The sequence below is a fragment of the Drosophila arizonae genome, chromosome 5, assembly GCF_054131065.1.
Source record: "Drosophila arizonae isolate 15081-1271.41 chromosome 5, UAZ_ARI_1.0, whole genome shotgun sequence".
NCBI lineage: Eukaryota > Metazoa > Arthropoda > Insecta > Diptera > Drosophilidae > Drosophila > Drosophila arizonae.
In genome coordinates, this window is record NC_142925.1 from 12021420 (window position 1) to 12037019 (window position 15600).

The following is a 15600-nucleotide window of genomic DNA, read 5'->3' on the forward strand; positions in this document are numbered from 1 at the left end:
TAAATCATAAATAATAAATTGATTCATGACCATCATCGTGTTAACTACCGTGAGTTAGTCACAGAGTTACCCATACAGTATTTCTTTGAAACCTCGAATTATTATGTACCTTTTAGGTAATTTAAACTAATTATATTTGAAGATAGTAAACCACTTTCTTTGCATTTAATGTTGTACTTAAAATATACGTTTGCTACTTGGTAGCATATGTATTTATGTTTTGTTATGAAATGATCAATATGCGATCATACTAATTATGAATTAATGATGTTTCGATATCATATATCGCATAATATAAATCAATTAATATATTTCGGAGATAAGATGAGATCGATAAGAATCAATTTCCAAAAATCGATTAAATCATAAAGTATAGACTATATGAACGATAACATAATTATCATATACAGACATACATATGTCTAGACTCTAGAGGTATAGATATGTAACAAGCTGTACATATTTTCTTCCCTTTATATAAGGCATTTCTTAGGAGTGCTAAAAAAAAAAAAAGAATTAAGAAATTATTTGCTACTACTTTTTGGTTCTGGTATCAGAACTGCCAAAATTTTATTTCATTTGTGTTGTTTGTGTTATTAAAAAATATATCGTTGGTAGAGTACAGGCCATGTGGCGAGAATCCCGAAGGATGGGAACGTAGATGCGAATTCCAGACTTTCTGCGTCACCCTCTAGCTCAATATAATGCCCAGAAACTCCCAGCTGGAATATCGGTACTTCGAAATCTCCGTCCGCCTTCTATAAATGAAAAAATCAATTAAGTCAAACTTGAACTGAAAAAACTTTCTACAGAGCGAACTTACAGTGAATTCCAAAAAGAAGTTAAGCGGAGAGTTGTCAATGCCGTAAACGAAATATATGTGATAAGACAATGGATACGGTGGAGGATTTTCCAGATAACTACGTGAGAATGACCAGTTGCTTATCTCAACGTCTTCATAGGCTTGGATAAACAAACTCATGTGGGAAGGTCCTGTCAAGTTGAATTCATATCTAGCAGTTGTAGGATTGAGTAAAGTTTTGCTTAAAAATTCCAATTTTGTTTCTGCCGGAGGTTCGATGGGATTGGTACGTGGCAAAAATTTGCTCTGTAGTCTGTTCGATTCATAGCGATAGTCATACAAAGGCATGCCACACATCATTTTCTTTTCGCATTTCGACTTAATGCTGTACAGCCCAGTCAGATTGACATTTGCTTCTACGAACGTCGATTCTTTGCGACGATCTTGGAAATTGAACAAGTATCCCGACTCATCCTTGCTGAGAGTTCCGTCGTATTCATAGAACTTATTGCGTACTTGCTGAATATAAAATATAAAGTAAATATATTAAAAATATTTAAGAAAAAGTAATGAATAGCTGTGAATTATATAATCTACTTACCAGATAGGCCACACGCTGTCCGCTTGTCTTTGGTCGAAATGGAAACCCGATTTGTGTGCTACTTGCTAAGTATATGGAAAGAGCTGAGATCGCCAACAGAGAGAACACCACTAAGATTGGGCGTCGGACAATATTAATGAGTGGAACCTGTTAGAATATTTGTAAGAAATTATCGAGTGAAAACAGTGTAAAAGAATATTTACCAAGAAACCAAACGAAAGAACCGTTCCTAGTGCTGTGATGACAGCTATGTACAAGTCCTTATTGGAAGCACTCCCTGATCGAGCACAAATCGGAATAAGAGCCACAAGCAGAATATAAACTATATAGGTGGTGTGAAGGAAAGGAATTATCTGACTGGCTTTAAGAAGTCCCGTCCAGGCATAGCCACGATCGTGTAGAACCGTCAATAAGTTAAAGGCCAAAGATAACACATAGAATACTAGGGGAATTAAAATAATATATGTTGAACGCAATCCAAATGCAGTGAGACCAACAAGTAAAAGGCCCAGGATGATGGCCTGACCATGTAACGCAAGTTGCAGATGATAGCCATTAGGGATTTTTTTCTGTGAATGGAAAGGAAGATTGAGTTTTTTTTAAGGTAAACAATACTAGTTTTATCTTAGCTTACATTAGGTTGGAAGGTATAATATATAGTGGTGGGTAAACTCAGGCCAACTAGGGATGGACATACATAAAGCCCAACCAACAACATAGTGGTGCTGTAGTGGGTCAGTGATAGTCCAAAAATGTCCATTACATATGCGACAATTACTGGAAGGGCAAGTCCAAGTACAAAGGAAACAACCTGAATGATAAGCACCAATGTGAACCAGCATGCCACGTGGCAGAACGAAACATCAGAAACGGCTGCCATGCGCCAAATTGAAATGTAAATTAGAATGAAGGCAGTTGCTGCAACACCAATGTTTAAGTATATTCCGGTGTTCTCTGAGTAACTGATGAAGTAGAGACCCAAGAAATCAAAGAACACAGAGTTTCCATCCATGTGCGCCTATAAACAATATTAAGTAAAGCATCATCAGTTTATTATTAATATATTAACAATAATGTAGAAGAATACCTTTGTATCGTGCAGTTCTGTTGCATTGGCGAAGCCTCGAACTAAGCTAAGTATGTTGTCTCCTGAGTTCTGTAAGGCTTCGCGAGGAATCTCGTCGATCACGTCATATATTGTGTGATAGATATATCCATTTGTAAGTTGAATTATATCCAAACCTATTATTAAAGATTGAATTTAATTAAGCATATATCTATTTTAACATTTTAATAGTGATATTATAGTAATCACCTGGCACGTTGCCATATTTTCTAAATTGAGTGAAGTCTGAATCCGATGGTATAACGCCTGATTGGAAGACTTCTTCGGCGACAACGGTAGCAAATGGATATTTTACGTATTTTTTGTAATACTGTTAAATGTTAAACAAATTTAATTAGCATTATAATCAGATTTGGTGTCTATAAACGTACATTTAAAAGCCATGAATGATTGGGCCCGCTTTGAAATAAAACCTCTCGACCTCCGCCACCAACGCCTTCAAGATTAATAACAGCCCTACGATTATAAAATAAAAATTTTTTTTTCGAAAAATATAATTAGCTTAGCTTACTTGCACTTTGGAGCCCATTTGTGTTGAGTAATAAATCCGTGCGATGCCTCCATCATGCCTTCTTCGGCTCCATTAAATAAGAAGACAATCGGATGCTGAAAGGTTTCCCTTGTCGTTGAAATCACACGTAAAACCTCCAACATCGTGACTATCATGAATCCTGCATCGCCGGCAGACGGAGTGAAAGGCTTCGAGTCGAAGTGGCTGTTGACGAGGAGGTACGTCTCAGACGTGCAGTTCTTTGGAGCCAGTTTAACAGCAATATTTTGAACACCTTGATACATATTCAACAAATTTTTATATGGATACGATCCTGAGGCTTGTGATAAATCTATTTCCATATCGAAAAAGTCTTTGAGCGAAGTTTCCTTGATGTCTTCGAGTTCATTGAGAAGAAATTGCACTGCTTCGATCTCGTTTTCCTTGCTGCCAGTCAGTTTGTAACCAATATTCGATAGGGTGTATAGATTTTTGTACGCTCGTTCGGCAATGAAGACATTTTTGTCAGCGTCATCCAGTGTACGAGCCGTGGGTAAGCGATTGAAAAATGGAATTACGATGGCAAAAAAGAGAAGTCCCCAGAACAGTAAGAATCCAGTTGCAAGATACCAAGGTACCTTGGAAGTAGACTTCTTGGTTAATATTTTGCTGCCAGTCCCTTCGGATTCGGAAATTAGCTTAAGTATGAAGAAGACATGAAGTAATATTTTAAGCGAGGAAACTGTTTTCAGATGTTACCAGTTTTTCCTTGTCCCCCATATTGTTTGCTGCGTGAGTCGCTGCTGATGTGAAATGATGGTCCTCCATATGAGAACTGAATTAGTCAAGTTAAAAGCTGACGGTATTTATAGGATTTGAACAGCGTTATCTGAAGTATATTGTATAAAATCGATTTAAATAATCATTTTTATGATGCCAATTCATTATCAAAAAAAAAAAAAAAACACCATCTTGACTGGCACTATAATCATTAACTGATCGAGTAAAAATAATAAAATCGCAAAATTTGTTAATAAATCAATAAACTTTGAAATGGACATACATATATAGATTTCATTCTTTCATTTGTATAAATATTTTTATCGATGAAACGCTTTAATTACATTACCAAAATTAACTAAATCGTGAATTAAAGTTAAAATATATATCGTTTGTATATCGCAGGCCAAGTGTCTACTGCTGTAAAGGACGGGAATGTCGATGCAAACATCGTATTCAGTTTATCGCTCGTATCTCCGGTGTAATGGCCCGAAACTCCGAGCTGGAGCAATGGAACGTTGAAATCGCCATTGGCTTTCTATAGATTTTAAAATGTGATTAGATAGATATTAAAATATATTAATTTTGAGGAGTCAGCTCACCGAGCATTCCAAGTAAAAGCTGTATGACGTGCTATCGATGCCGTAGTTAAGGAATATTAGGTATGGAGGACTCTTTTCAAGAAAACTGTGCACAAATGACCAATTGCTGATGGTGACATCTTCATAGGGCTGCATGAAAAGCCTCATCGTGGGGGGCCCTGACAGAATGAACTCAATGCGGATCGTTGTTGAGTTCACCACAACTTTACGGAGAACTTCCAGTTTCATTATATTTGGCATTATTATGGGTTCAGATCGCGGCAGCCATTTGTTGTACATTTGATTCCGCACGAAGCGTAAGTCGTACAAAGGCATTCCGCAAAACATGTGGGCATTGCACCTCGATTCAATGCTGACCCAGCCCGTCAGATTGACACTCGTTCCTATGAGTGGCTTTTCTACTAGTCGATCCTCGAAATTGAAAAGATATCCTGATTCGTCTTTACTCAGAGTTCCGTCGTATTCGTAGAACATGTTTCGAACTTGCTGCAATGGCACTCATTATCGTAATTACTCAGAGTTACTTTACTCTAAAGGAACTTACAAGATACTCCAAACGCTGAACGTTGGTCTTTGGCCGATACGGGAATCCGATTCTTGTGCTGCTGGCCAAGTATATGGAGAGGGCTGTGATTACTAAAAGAGAGATTACAACGTAACTAGGTCGACGGAAGGTGTTGATAAGCGGGATCTGTAGATAAGATCGGTTAGAGAAGTCTGGGAATGATATGATAACAGTAACCTAATCTACCAATAAACCCAATGAAAGGATTGCTCCTGCTGATGCCAAGACAGCAATATACAAGTCCCGATTGGAACCACTGCCTGCACGTCCTCCCATTGGTGTCATTACCACAATGAATATATAAAAGAGGTAGCTGCTATAGAGGAAAGGAATTATTTGACTCAGTTTATGAAGAGCCACCCAAGCATAGCCCCGATCATGCAAGGTGGTCAATAAGTTAACAGCCAAGGGTAGCACATAGAACACGAGAGGAATTATGAAAATATATGTTGAGCGCAATCCAAATACTGTAAGACCAAAGACTAAAACAGTCAGGATGAGGGCCTGACCATGTAGGACCAGTTGCACCTGATAGCCGGTAGAAATCTTTTTCTGTGAAAGGAAGATTGAGTTGAATGTAATAATAATAATATGGATTAACATCTTACGTTCCCCTGTAGAGCATAGAAGATTGTGATGGGCAAACTGAGGCCAATTAGTGAGGGGCATACATATAATCCGATCACCAGCATCGGTGTACTATAGTATGCTAATGATAATCCTAAATTATCCATTACATATGCCACAATTACGGGAAAAGCCAGTCCGAGCGCAAAGGAAATAACCTGGATGATTAGGACCAATGTAAACCAGCATGCCACATAGTAGAAGGAAACTTGAGAAACGGCTGCCATGCGCCACATTGAAATGTAAATTAGAATGAAGGCAGCTGCCGCAACTCCAATGTTTAAGAATACTCCTGTGGTCTCCGTATAGTGGATAAAGTATAGGCCAAGAAAGTCGAAGAACACAGTGTGACCAGTGTTGTATGCCTGAGATGAATATAGTTTGTATTAATTCGACGTTGCTGGAAGCTGTGCGGGGTCAAAAACTTACTTCGGTATTGTGTAATTCGGCTGCATTGGCCAAACCTCTGATCAAACTGAGAAGGTTGTCGCCAGTATTTTGAAGGGATTCGCGAGGAATCACATCGATAAGATCGTATTTTGTGTGGTAGACAAATCCATTAATGCACTGCGCCATGTCCAAGCCTGTATATGACCACATGCTTTATAGTTGGTAAGTTGTCCTTTAACTGCACTCACCTGGAATGTTGCCAAACGTTGTGAACTGTCGAAAGTCAGTATCGGATGGAATAAGTCCCAATTGAAAGATTTCCTCGGCCAAAGTCGTAGCAAGTGGGTGCTTTATATGCTTTTTGTAGTACTGTAAAAAATATGAGAACACTAAAAGATTTGTGACTGCAGCTGCATCCGATATATCTCACAGCCATTAGCCATGGTTGATTGGGCCCACTCTGGAAGAGAATCTCTCGACCTCCACTGCCAGCAGCATCAAGATTAACGACAGCTCTGGGAGTATAGAGATTTGGCTGAAAACAGTTTATTCGATTGCTTCGGTCTGAAGCTTACTTGCAGAATGGTGCCCATTTGTGTTGGGTTATGAATGCATGTGAGGCTTGCAGACCGGTTTCCTCAGCTCCGTTGAACAAAAAGACGATAGGATGCTCAAAGGATTGATTTGTGTTTGCCATAACACGGAAAACTTCCAACATCGTGACGATCATAAAACCAGCATCGCCGGCACCAGCACCTGGCAGAGTATCGAAGTGACTATTAACTAGAAGATAGGATTTACTCGTGCTGCCCTTGGGGGTAAGTTTAACTGCAATATTTTGAAGTCCTTGATATGCACTTATCGCACTATTCCTCTCAAATACGCCTGAGCCTTGTGATAGGTCTATTTCTATGTCGAATATTTCTTTCAGTGATTCCTCTTTCACTTGGTGGAGCTCCTTCAGCAGGAACTCGACAGCCTCTATTTCATTTTCTTTACTTCCAACTATTTTGTTGCCAATATTTGACAGAGTGTAGAGGTTCTTGTAAGCACGTTCAGCAATGAACTCATTTTTCTTAGCATCCTCCATTGTTAGAGCCGTGGGTAAGCGATAGAACAGAGGAATTACAACAGCGAAGAACAGCATAATCCAGAACAATAGAAATCCACATGCTAAATGCCAAGGCATCTTAAAATTGGACTTCATTTTGATTGTAAGTCCGAGCACAAAGTATTCTAAAGAGGAACTAAGTAGTTTATACGAAATCTGAACGTCTTTTATAGTGCATAGAAATCTTATCGGAATTATGAAATCATAAAAACTCATGAGGCTATTAATATAGAACATAAGCCGAAGAATACCCTGCCTTTTAGCCACAACTGTCACGTATGTAACTTAAGTCGGTGTAGAAAACATAAAGAATTCGTATACGAAATTTAGTAAATTTTAATGAGTTCATTAAAAACAATAAAATATTTTGTTTCTTTTATTTAATACAATTTATCAGTTCTATTACTTTAAAATTTATTGGATACAATATTTTTATTTGTCGATGATTAAATTTGAGTTGCGGTGTTCTAATAAGTTTTATCAAAAATACAAAATTCTCGTATGTTAAGGTTCATGGATATTAATTGTTGTTCTTTTTTTTTTCGCAAAATTGAATGTTTATGTGTATTTGATTATAAAATGATTACTATGAGCACTCGAATTTATATTTATTATTTAACGATCTTTCGATATCAGCAAATATCGAATGATTTAAGTGGGCTCTGTTATAACGAATAGGTGTGCTAATTATTGTTACTATGCAATGACCATTAAGCATAGTATGTATATATTTATGTTGCGAATTGTACGCTGGTTGATCAGAGTCCGAAAAAAGTATACGCATAGATAAATGATTTAAAATCTTATTTACTTTGTATAGTTGTTATACCAAATATTACAAAATATGTTTATTTATAAAATATTATTAAAAAATAAATCGTTGGTAGAGTACAGGCCATGTTGCAAGAATTCCGTAGGATGGAAACGTAGATGCGAATTCCTGGCTTTCTGCGTCCCCCTCTAGTTCAATATAATGCCCAGAAACTCCCAGCTGGAATACCGGTACTTCGAAATCGCCATCCTCCTTCTATAAATGCAAAAATCAATCAAGTCAAACTTAAACTGGAAAAGCTTTCTACAGAGCGAGCTTACAGTGAATTCCAAAAAGAAGTTAAGCGGAGAGTTGTCAATGCCGTAAATGAAATATATGTGATATGACAATGGATACGGTGGAGGATTATCCAGATAACTACGCGAGAATGACCAGTTGCTTATCTCAACGTCTTCATAGGCTTGGATAAACAAACTCATGTGGGAAGGTCCTGTCAAGTTGAATTCATATCTAGCAGTTGTAGGATTGAGTATAGTTTTGCTTAAAAATTCCAATTTTGTTTCTGCTGGAGGTTCGATGGGATTGGTGCGTGGCAGAAATTTGCTTTCAAGTCGATTCAGAACATAGCGATAGTCATACAACGGCATGCCACACATCATTTGCTTCTCGCATTTCGACTTAATGCTGTACAGCCCAGTCAGATTGACATTTGCTTCTACGAACGTCGATTCTTTGCGACGATCTTGGAAATTGAACAAGTATCCCGACTCATCCTTGCTGAGAGTTCCGTCGTATTCATAGAACTTGTTGCGTACTTGCTGAATATAAAATATAAAGTAAATATATTAAAAATATTTAAGAAAAAGTAATGAATAGCTGTGAATTATATAATCTACTTACCAGATAGGCCACACGCTGTCCGCTTGTCTTTGGTCGAAATGGAAACCCGATTTGTGTGCTACTTGCTAAGTATATGGAAAGAGCTGAGATCGCCAACAAAGAGAACACCATGAAGCTTGGACGTCGGAAAGTATTGATAAGCGGCACCTGTAAGTATAGTAATTATAGCGCCTTTACTATTATAAAAATGAAATGACTCACCAAGAAACCAAAGGCAAGAACCGTTCCTGCTGCTATCAAGACAGCTACGGGCAAGTCTTTATTAGAAGCACTTCCTGATCGAGCACACACTGGAGTAAGAATTACAATCAGAACATAAACGATATAGCTGCTATGGAGAAAAGGAATTATCTGGCTGGCTTTAAGAAGTCCCGCCCAGGCGTAGCCACGATCGTGTAGAGTTGTCAGCAAGTTAAAGGCCAAGGATAAGACATAGAAAATAAGCGGAATCAAGAGAATATATGCTGAACGCACTCCCAATGCCGTGAGACAAATGACTAGAATAGCCAGGATGACGGCCTGACTATGTAAAGCCAGTTGGACATGATAGCCGGTAGAGATGTTTTTCTGTGAATGGAAAATTACTTTAATAATCAAACACTGAACTTATTTGACAACTTACATTCCCTTGTAGAGCATAATAGATTGTGATGGGTAAACTCAGGCCAATGAGTGAAGGGCATACATACAAGCCGATCTCTAGTATCGGCGTACTGTAGAATGCTAGCGATAATCCCAAATCATCCATTACATATGATACAATTAACGGAAGGGCTAGTCCGAGTACAAAGGAAATAACCTGGATGATAAGGACCAGTGTGAACCAGCATGCCACGTGGCAGAACGAAACATTAGAAACGGCTGACATGCGCCACATTGAAATGAAAATCAGTATAAAAGCAGCTGCTGTAACACCAGTGTTTAAGAATATTCCTGTGGTCTTTGAATAATGGATGAAACAGAGACCCAGGAAATCGAAGAAGACAGCGGATTCACCCGTGTGATCCTATTAAATGAAACGTTCGAATATTAACTCAATTACGGATTTGTGTGAAAGCTTTTAGTAAAACTACCTTAGTGTCGTGTAATTCTGTTGCATTGGCCAGGCCTTTTACTAAGCCAAGTACATTGTCTCCAGAGTTCTGTAGGGCTTCGCGAGGTATCACATCGATCACGTCATATTTTGTATGATAGACATATCCATTACTCATTTGAGCCATATCCAAACCTATGAATAATGATAAAATGCATAATACATTTGCGTAATAATAGGTACATACCCGGAATTTGGCCATATTCTCTAAATTGAGTGAAGTCTGAATCTGATGGTATAATGCCAGATTGGAATACTTCCTCAGCAAAACTCGTAGCAAAAGGATATTTTATGTAGTTTTTGTAGTACTGTTAAATAATAGGGAACTATTTCTATAATTTGATGACAAATTCCTTTCTGAAACTTACATTTAAAAGCCATGAATGGTTGGGTCCACTTTGAAATAGAATTTCTCGACGTCCCCCACCCACGCCTTCAAGATTAATAACAGCCCTACAATTATAAGTATTATATAGGTATACTGTACGAATAAATAGAATAGACGTAGTTTACTTGCACTTTGGAGCCCATTTATGTTGAGTAATAAATCCATGCGATGCTTGCATCATGTCTTCTTCTGCTCCATTAAATAAGAAGACAATCGGATGCTGAAAGGTTTCCCTTGTCGTTGAAATCACACGTAAAACCTCCAACATCGTGACTATCATGAATCCTGCATCGCCGGCAGACGGAGTGAAAGGCTTCGAGTCGAAGTGGCTGTTGACGAGGAGGTACGTCTCAGACGTGCAGTTCTTTGGAGCCAGTTTAACAGCAATATTTTGAACACCTTGGTAGACGTTCAGCGCAGTTTTATATGGAAAGGATCCTGAGGCTTGTGATAAATCTATTTCCATATCGAAAAAGTCGTTGAGCGAAGCTTCCTTGATGACTGCAAGTTCACTGAGAAGAAATTGAACTGCTTCGATCTCGTTCTCCTTGCTGCCAGTTAATTTGGTGCCAATATTCGATAGGGTGTATAGATTTTTGTACGCTCGTTCGGCAATGAAGACATTTTTGTCAGCGTCATCCAGTGTGCGAGCCGTGGGTAAGCGATTGAAAAATGGAATTACGATGGCAAAAAAGAGAAGTCCCCAGAACAGTAAGAATCCAGTTGCAAAGTACCAAGGTACCTTGGAAGTAGATTTCCTGTTGGCCAACACTGTGCTGCCACTGTCATCGGATTCGATAAGAAGCTTTGTTCATAATGTATAGAAAATTATTAGAGTTCTGTTGAAATTTAAAAACAAACTGTTTTTTTTTTTTGGGTCTTACCAGCTTTTCCGTGTTCCCCATTATGTTTATATCTTCACGGTTCGCTTTACAAAAGAGAACTGACTTTCACAGTTTCAGTACGCACCGTTATTAGTTACGATATTGTGTTATCTTAAAAGTGAAATGATAAATTTTAATAACAGTTTTTATGATGGCGATTTGTTGGTAATAAAAAGAAATAAAAACGGTGTTCTACCCGAAGGAAAAAAAATTTAAAAGGGTATAATAGTTTGTTTCAAGAGTATGTAGCAATCAGCTTAGCTTGTAAGCGCCTTGCATGGGAAAGAATTGTGAAACAAAAGTTGTTCATCAGATGCAGTTTTATTAATTTAACATATAATTATTATTATCATTTTTTTTTTAAATACAATTCTCATTGTATTGATTTTTTTATGTGAGAATTTACAACACATACGAGTATTTTAACTTAGAACACATAACGCTTATATAATGCAGGCCACTGGGCCAAAATTGAGTAGGACGGAAATGAAGATGCGAATTTCACACTTTGGGCATCTCCTTCGTTTCCAATGAAATGCGCAGATACTCCCATTTGAAATAGAGGAAATCCCAAGTCGCCGTGTAAGCTCTGCAAATATGAATAATGTATACATGTCTGTTATATTGAAATGTGAAAATCTTCATAGTATTTATTACCGATGCTTCCACAAAGAAATTATACGGAGAATTGTCAATGCCATATGTTAGATAGATGTGGAATGGCGGGGGCATATTAAGATAGCTGGGAATGAACGACCAGTTGCTTATCTTCACATTATCGTAGGGCTGGATAAACAAACTCATGTGCGAGGGTCCAGTTAGGTTGAATTCAAAGCGAACATTGGTAGCATTTAGTATGGTTTTATTGAGCAATTCCAGACCTCTTATTTCCGGTGGTACAATTGGCTCAGATCGTGGTAACCACTTGCTTTGCAGTCTACTTTTAGTGAATCGATAGTCGTACAGAGGCATGCCGCACATCATTTCTGTCTCGCATTTGGACTTAATGCTAACCAACCCAGTCAGATTGACCTTGGTGCCCAGGAGTGGCCTCTCTTCGCGGCGATCCTGAAAACTAAACAAGTAGCCGGACTCGTCCTTGCTGAGTGTGCCATCGTACTCGTAGAATATGTTACGCACTTGCTGAAATCGAAAGGGGAATTGATTAGATTGAAAATAATAAACACTAAATAAACGATATAGAATTCTCACCAGATAAGCAACCCGATGTCCATTGGTCTTTGCTCGATAAGGGAATCCGATTGGCGTGAAGCAGCCTAAGATCATAGCCAGAACTGTGACTGCCAGCAAGGAATATATTACAAAACTGGGGCGTCGGAAAATATTGATGAGCGGAAGCTAAAAATAAAATATATTTAACTGCATTGCCCCAATAATAATAAATGAAAGACCGCATTTACCAAGAACCCAAACGATAAAATCGTTCCAGTTGCTGTCAGCACCGCAATTAATACGTCACGATTAGCGGCACTACCTGCACGTCCTCCCATTGGCGTCAGTACAACAATAAATATGTAAAAGCTGTAGCTGCTGCATAGAAAAGGAATTAGCTGTCCTGCCTTGAGCAGAGCCATCCAGGCAAAGCCACGATCGTGTAGCGTGGTCAACAAGTTGATGGCCAGGGCCAGTGAGTAGAAAATCAGGGGAATTACAAGAACATATGTTGACCGTATGCCGAGGGCTGTCAGAAAAATGACGAGAAGAGACAGAATGGCGGCGTGGCTGTGCAATCCCAGTTGAATATGATAAGCGGTGGAGATCTTTTTCTAGAACATAGAAGTTATTGTAAATTAATGATAAACTAGACACTTGAGCCCCTACTTACATTGCGATGTATACTAGAGTAGACGACCAAAGGCAAACTTAGGCCGATCAGGGAGGGACACACGAACAGGCCAATAATCAGCATCGGAGAGCTAAAGTAAGTCAGCGATTGCCCCAAACTATCCATAAACCATGCCACTACTGCAGGAAAGAGCAGTCCGAGAATAAAGGAAATAACCTGAACGATCACGGTCACTGAAAACCAGCACGCCACGTGAGAAACGGATGCGTTGGAGACCTTTGCCATGCGCCATATCGAAACAGAAATCAAAATAAGGGTAGCTATGGCAATGGCCAAGTTCAAAACAATGCCTGTGGTCTCGGAATAATGGATGAAGTAAAGGCCAAGGAAATCGAAGAAGACTGCGTGACCCATCACGGGTGCCTAAGAGATGAACATGGCTTAATTAAAAAGGAAGAACTATTGCTATCATCATTATTATTACCGATTTGTCACTTAACTCAGTTGCATTGGCCAATCCCCGAACCAGACTAAGCACATTATCGCCGGTATTCTGCAGAGACTCCCGAGGAATTACATCGATAAGATCATATTTGGTATGGTAGACATATCCATTAAAACATTGAGCCAAGTCCAGCCCTGTATCAAATAAATCAATAGCTTTCTTCGAAGAAAGAAAAATGTATAACAAAGCTCACCTGGAATTTTACCATACAAATTGAAATGCCGAAAATCTGTATCCGATGGAATAATTCCAGCTTGGAAAATTTCCTCAGCCATTGTCGTTGCGAACGGATGTTTGGCGTACTTTTTGTAATACTTGAATTAATTTTCATAATTAGAATCATTTTTGACACTGGTTCGGTAGGTACTTTTGAAATATCTTACATCTACAAGCCAGGGATTGTTGGGACCACTTTGGAATAGAATTTCGCGACCTCCACTACCAGCAGCATCAAGATTAATAACGGCTCTGCGATCAAAATTGTGTTAAATAAGCTATGAGCTTTAGATAATGTTTGGGGAAAAACTTACTTGCAATATGGAGCCCATTTATGTTGAGTGGCAAAGCCATGAGATGCTTGCATCATGCCTTCTTCAGCTCCATTAAAGAGAAAGACAATCGGATGCTCAATTGGCTGCTTTGTTGAGGCGATGACACGTAAGACCTCCAGCATCGTCACTATCATGAATCCTGCATCGCCGGCAGACGGTGTAAAGGGCTTCGAGTCGAAGTGGCTGTTGACCAGGAGATAGGTTTGACTTGTGCTATTCTTCGGAGATAATTTAACAGCAATGTTTTGAACGCCTTGGTAGACGTTTAGCATTGTAGCATATGGGAAAACACCGGCCGCTTGCGATAAATCAATTTCCATATCGAAAAAGTCATCATGCAGATTTTCTTCAATTTTGTTCAATTCATTAAGAATAAAATTGACTGCGATGATCTCGTTTTCTTTGCTGCCAGTCAATTTGGTGCCAATGTTAGAGAGAGTGTAGAGATTCTCGTACGCAAGTTCGGCAATGAATTCGTTCTTGTTAACATCTTCATTTGTTAGAGCCGTAGGCAACCGGTTGAAGAATGGTAATACCGCGGCGAAAAAGAGCAGTCCCCAGAAGAGCAGAAACCCATTAGCAAAGTACCAAGGTATTTTGGGATTCTCATCATTTTCATTTGCATTACCGGAAACATCATCGGGCTCATCACGAATCTAATAGGATGTATAATAGAAGAGTTTTTAAAAACCTATTAGTTTAACATCATGGGATGGAGTACAAATGATAACATCACGGCTGATGACATCACCTAGAATATAGTTAATAATTAAGTATGCATGCTAACAAATTCTGTAGTTTCTATGTTTCTCCAGCAATTAATTGTTTCTTTAAGTATTTACACATTAGTGCATAAATTATTCCAGCAAAGATTCCAGTGGTTCAAGGGCGTTCCTCGGCATACACAAAACAAAAAGAATAGATTTGCTTATTTATAAAGTGTGTGCCGAATAGCTTTGCGAACGTAAATAAACATTCCAGCATGCGTGTGCCAAAATGTATGTAAGTTTGTATAACAGATTGCTTCTATAGGTACATATAAAATAAATGTACTTTTATAGCGGAGCAATAAATTAACACTGATTAAAAACAGAAATGAAGCATCGCCTCATATTTAATTGCTGATAAAGCCAATTAGCGCAATGATAATTTCTTTGGCTTCATTAGAATTTCTTATCACTCCAGTCGATAGGTAACCAACAATTAATCACTCATTATGATGGGTATTGTTAATTGAATCATCCTTTAGCCGTACCTTGCTCTGACAAGAGTCAATGCGATTTCGAATAGCGCGTAACATCTCATCAAGACGCATCCAACTCAACTGATCTCTCAGCTTGCGCGGAATAGACGCGGCAGCTCTGAGACACATCTTATCTGAAATGCTTAGTGCGGATGCTCTCTATAATTTAAATGCTTGTGCGCTCATCCAAGTACTCGGGGAACGTGATTCGGCGCGTTGCGTAAGGGCACAAACGAGAACTGATTAGTCAAAGCTCTTTGCTTGTTCTAGTAGCTCCAATGTTTATTCTATTTACTCTTCTCTATTTGTGGTCTTGCATGTTGGAACCGTTTATATTTAATTGACTTGCTTATTCCTAATGGA

General features: G+C 38.6%; 4 protein-coding genes across 4 annotated transcripts; all 4 read right to left on the reverse strand.

Moving 5' to 3' along the window:
* Window positions 1–524: 524 nt before the first annotated feature.
* Window positions 525–3908, reverse strand: LOC108614922 (endoplasmic reticulum metallopeptidase 1-like). The gene is made up of 10 exons (XM_089470581.1): window positions 3779–3908; window positions 3041–3717; window positions 2901–2985; window positions 2719–2839; window positions 2491–2645; window positions 2038–2421; window positions 1607–1972; window positions 1404–1550; window positions 824–1321; window positions 525–758 (listed from the first exon to the last, which is right to left on the reverse strand). The coding sequence occupies exons 1-10, from the start codon at window positions 3845–3847 to the stop codon at window positions 597–599; spliced, it is 2664 nt and encodes an 887-aa protein (XP_089326707.1). The 5' UTR covers window positions 3848–3908; the 3' UTR covers window positions 525–596.
* Window positions 3909–4130: 222 nt separating this feature from the next.
* LOC108614923 (endoplasmic reticulum metallopeptidase 1-like) lies at window positions 4131–7219 on the reverse strand. The gene is made up of 9 exons (XM_089469486.1): window positions 6559–7219; window positions 6414–6498; window positions 6232–6352; window positions 6023–6177; window positions 5575–5958; window positions 5153–5518; window positions 4946–5092; window positions 4402–4887; window positions 4131–4337 (listed from the first exon to the last, which is right to left on the reverse strand). Exons 1-9 carry the CDS (start codon window positions 7188–7190, stop codon window positions 4176–4178), a joined length of 2538 nt encoding a protein of 845 aa, XP_089325612.1. The 5' UTR covers window positions 7191–7219; the 3' UTR covers window positions 4131–4175.
* Window positions 7220–7881: 662 nt separating this feature from the next.
* Window positions 7882–11182, reverse strand: LOC108614924 (endoplasmic reticulum metallopeptidase 1-like). Its single transcript, XM_089470603.1, has 10 exons — window positions 11132–11182; window positions 10373–11052; window positions 10228–10312; window positions 10047–10167; window positions 9840–9994; window positions 9389–9772; window positions 8968–9333; window positions 8767–8913; window positions 8187–8684; window positions 7882–8121 (listed from the first exon to the last, which is right to left on the reverse strand). The coding sequence occupies exons 1-10, from the start codon at window positions 11150–11152 to the stop codon at window positions 7960–7962; spliced, it is 2619 nt and encodes an 872-aa protein (XP_089326729.1). The 5' UTR covers window positions 11153–11182; the 3' UTR covers window positions 7882–7959.
* A 259-nt stretch (window positions 11183–11441) lies between these two features.
* On the reverse strand, window positions 11442–15400 carry LOC108615448 (endoplasmic reticulum metallopeptidase 1-like). The gene is made up of 10 exons (XM_018009938.2): window positions 15250–15400; window positions 13974–14650; window positions 13827–13911; window positions 13637–13757; window positions 13423–13577; window positions 12978–13361; window positions 12553–12918; window positions 12344–12490; window positions 11789–12274; window positions 11442–11720 (listed from the first exon to the last, which is right to left on the reverse strand). The coding sequence occupies exons 1-10, from the start codon at window positions 15364–15366 to the stop codon at window positions 11559–11561; spliced, it is 2700 nt and encodes an 899-aa protein (XP_017865427.1). The 5' UTR covers window positions 15367–15400; the 3' UTR covers window positions 11442–11558.
* Between the last annotated feature and the right edge of the window lie 200 nt (window positions 15401–15600).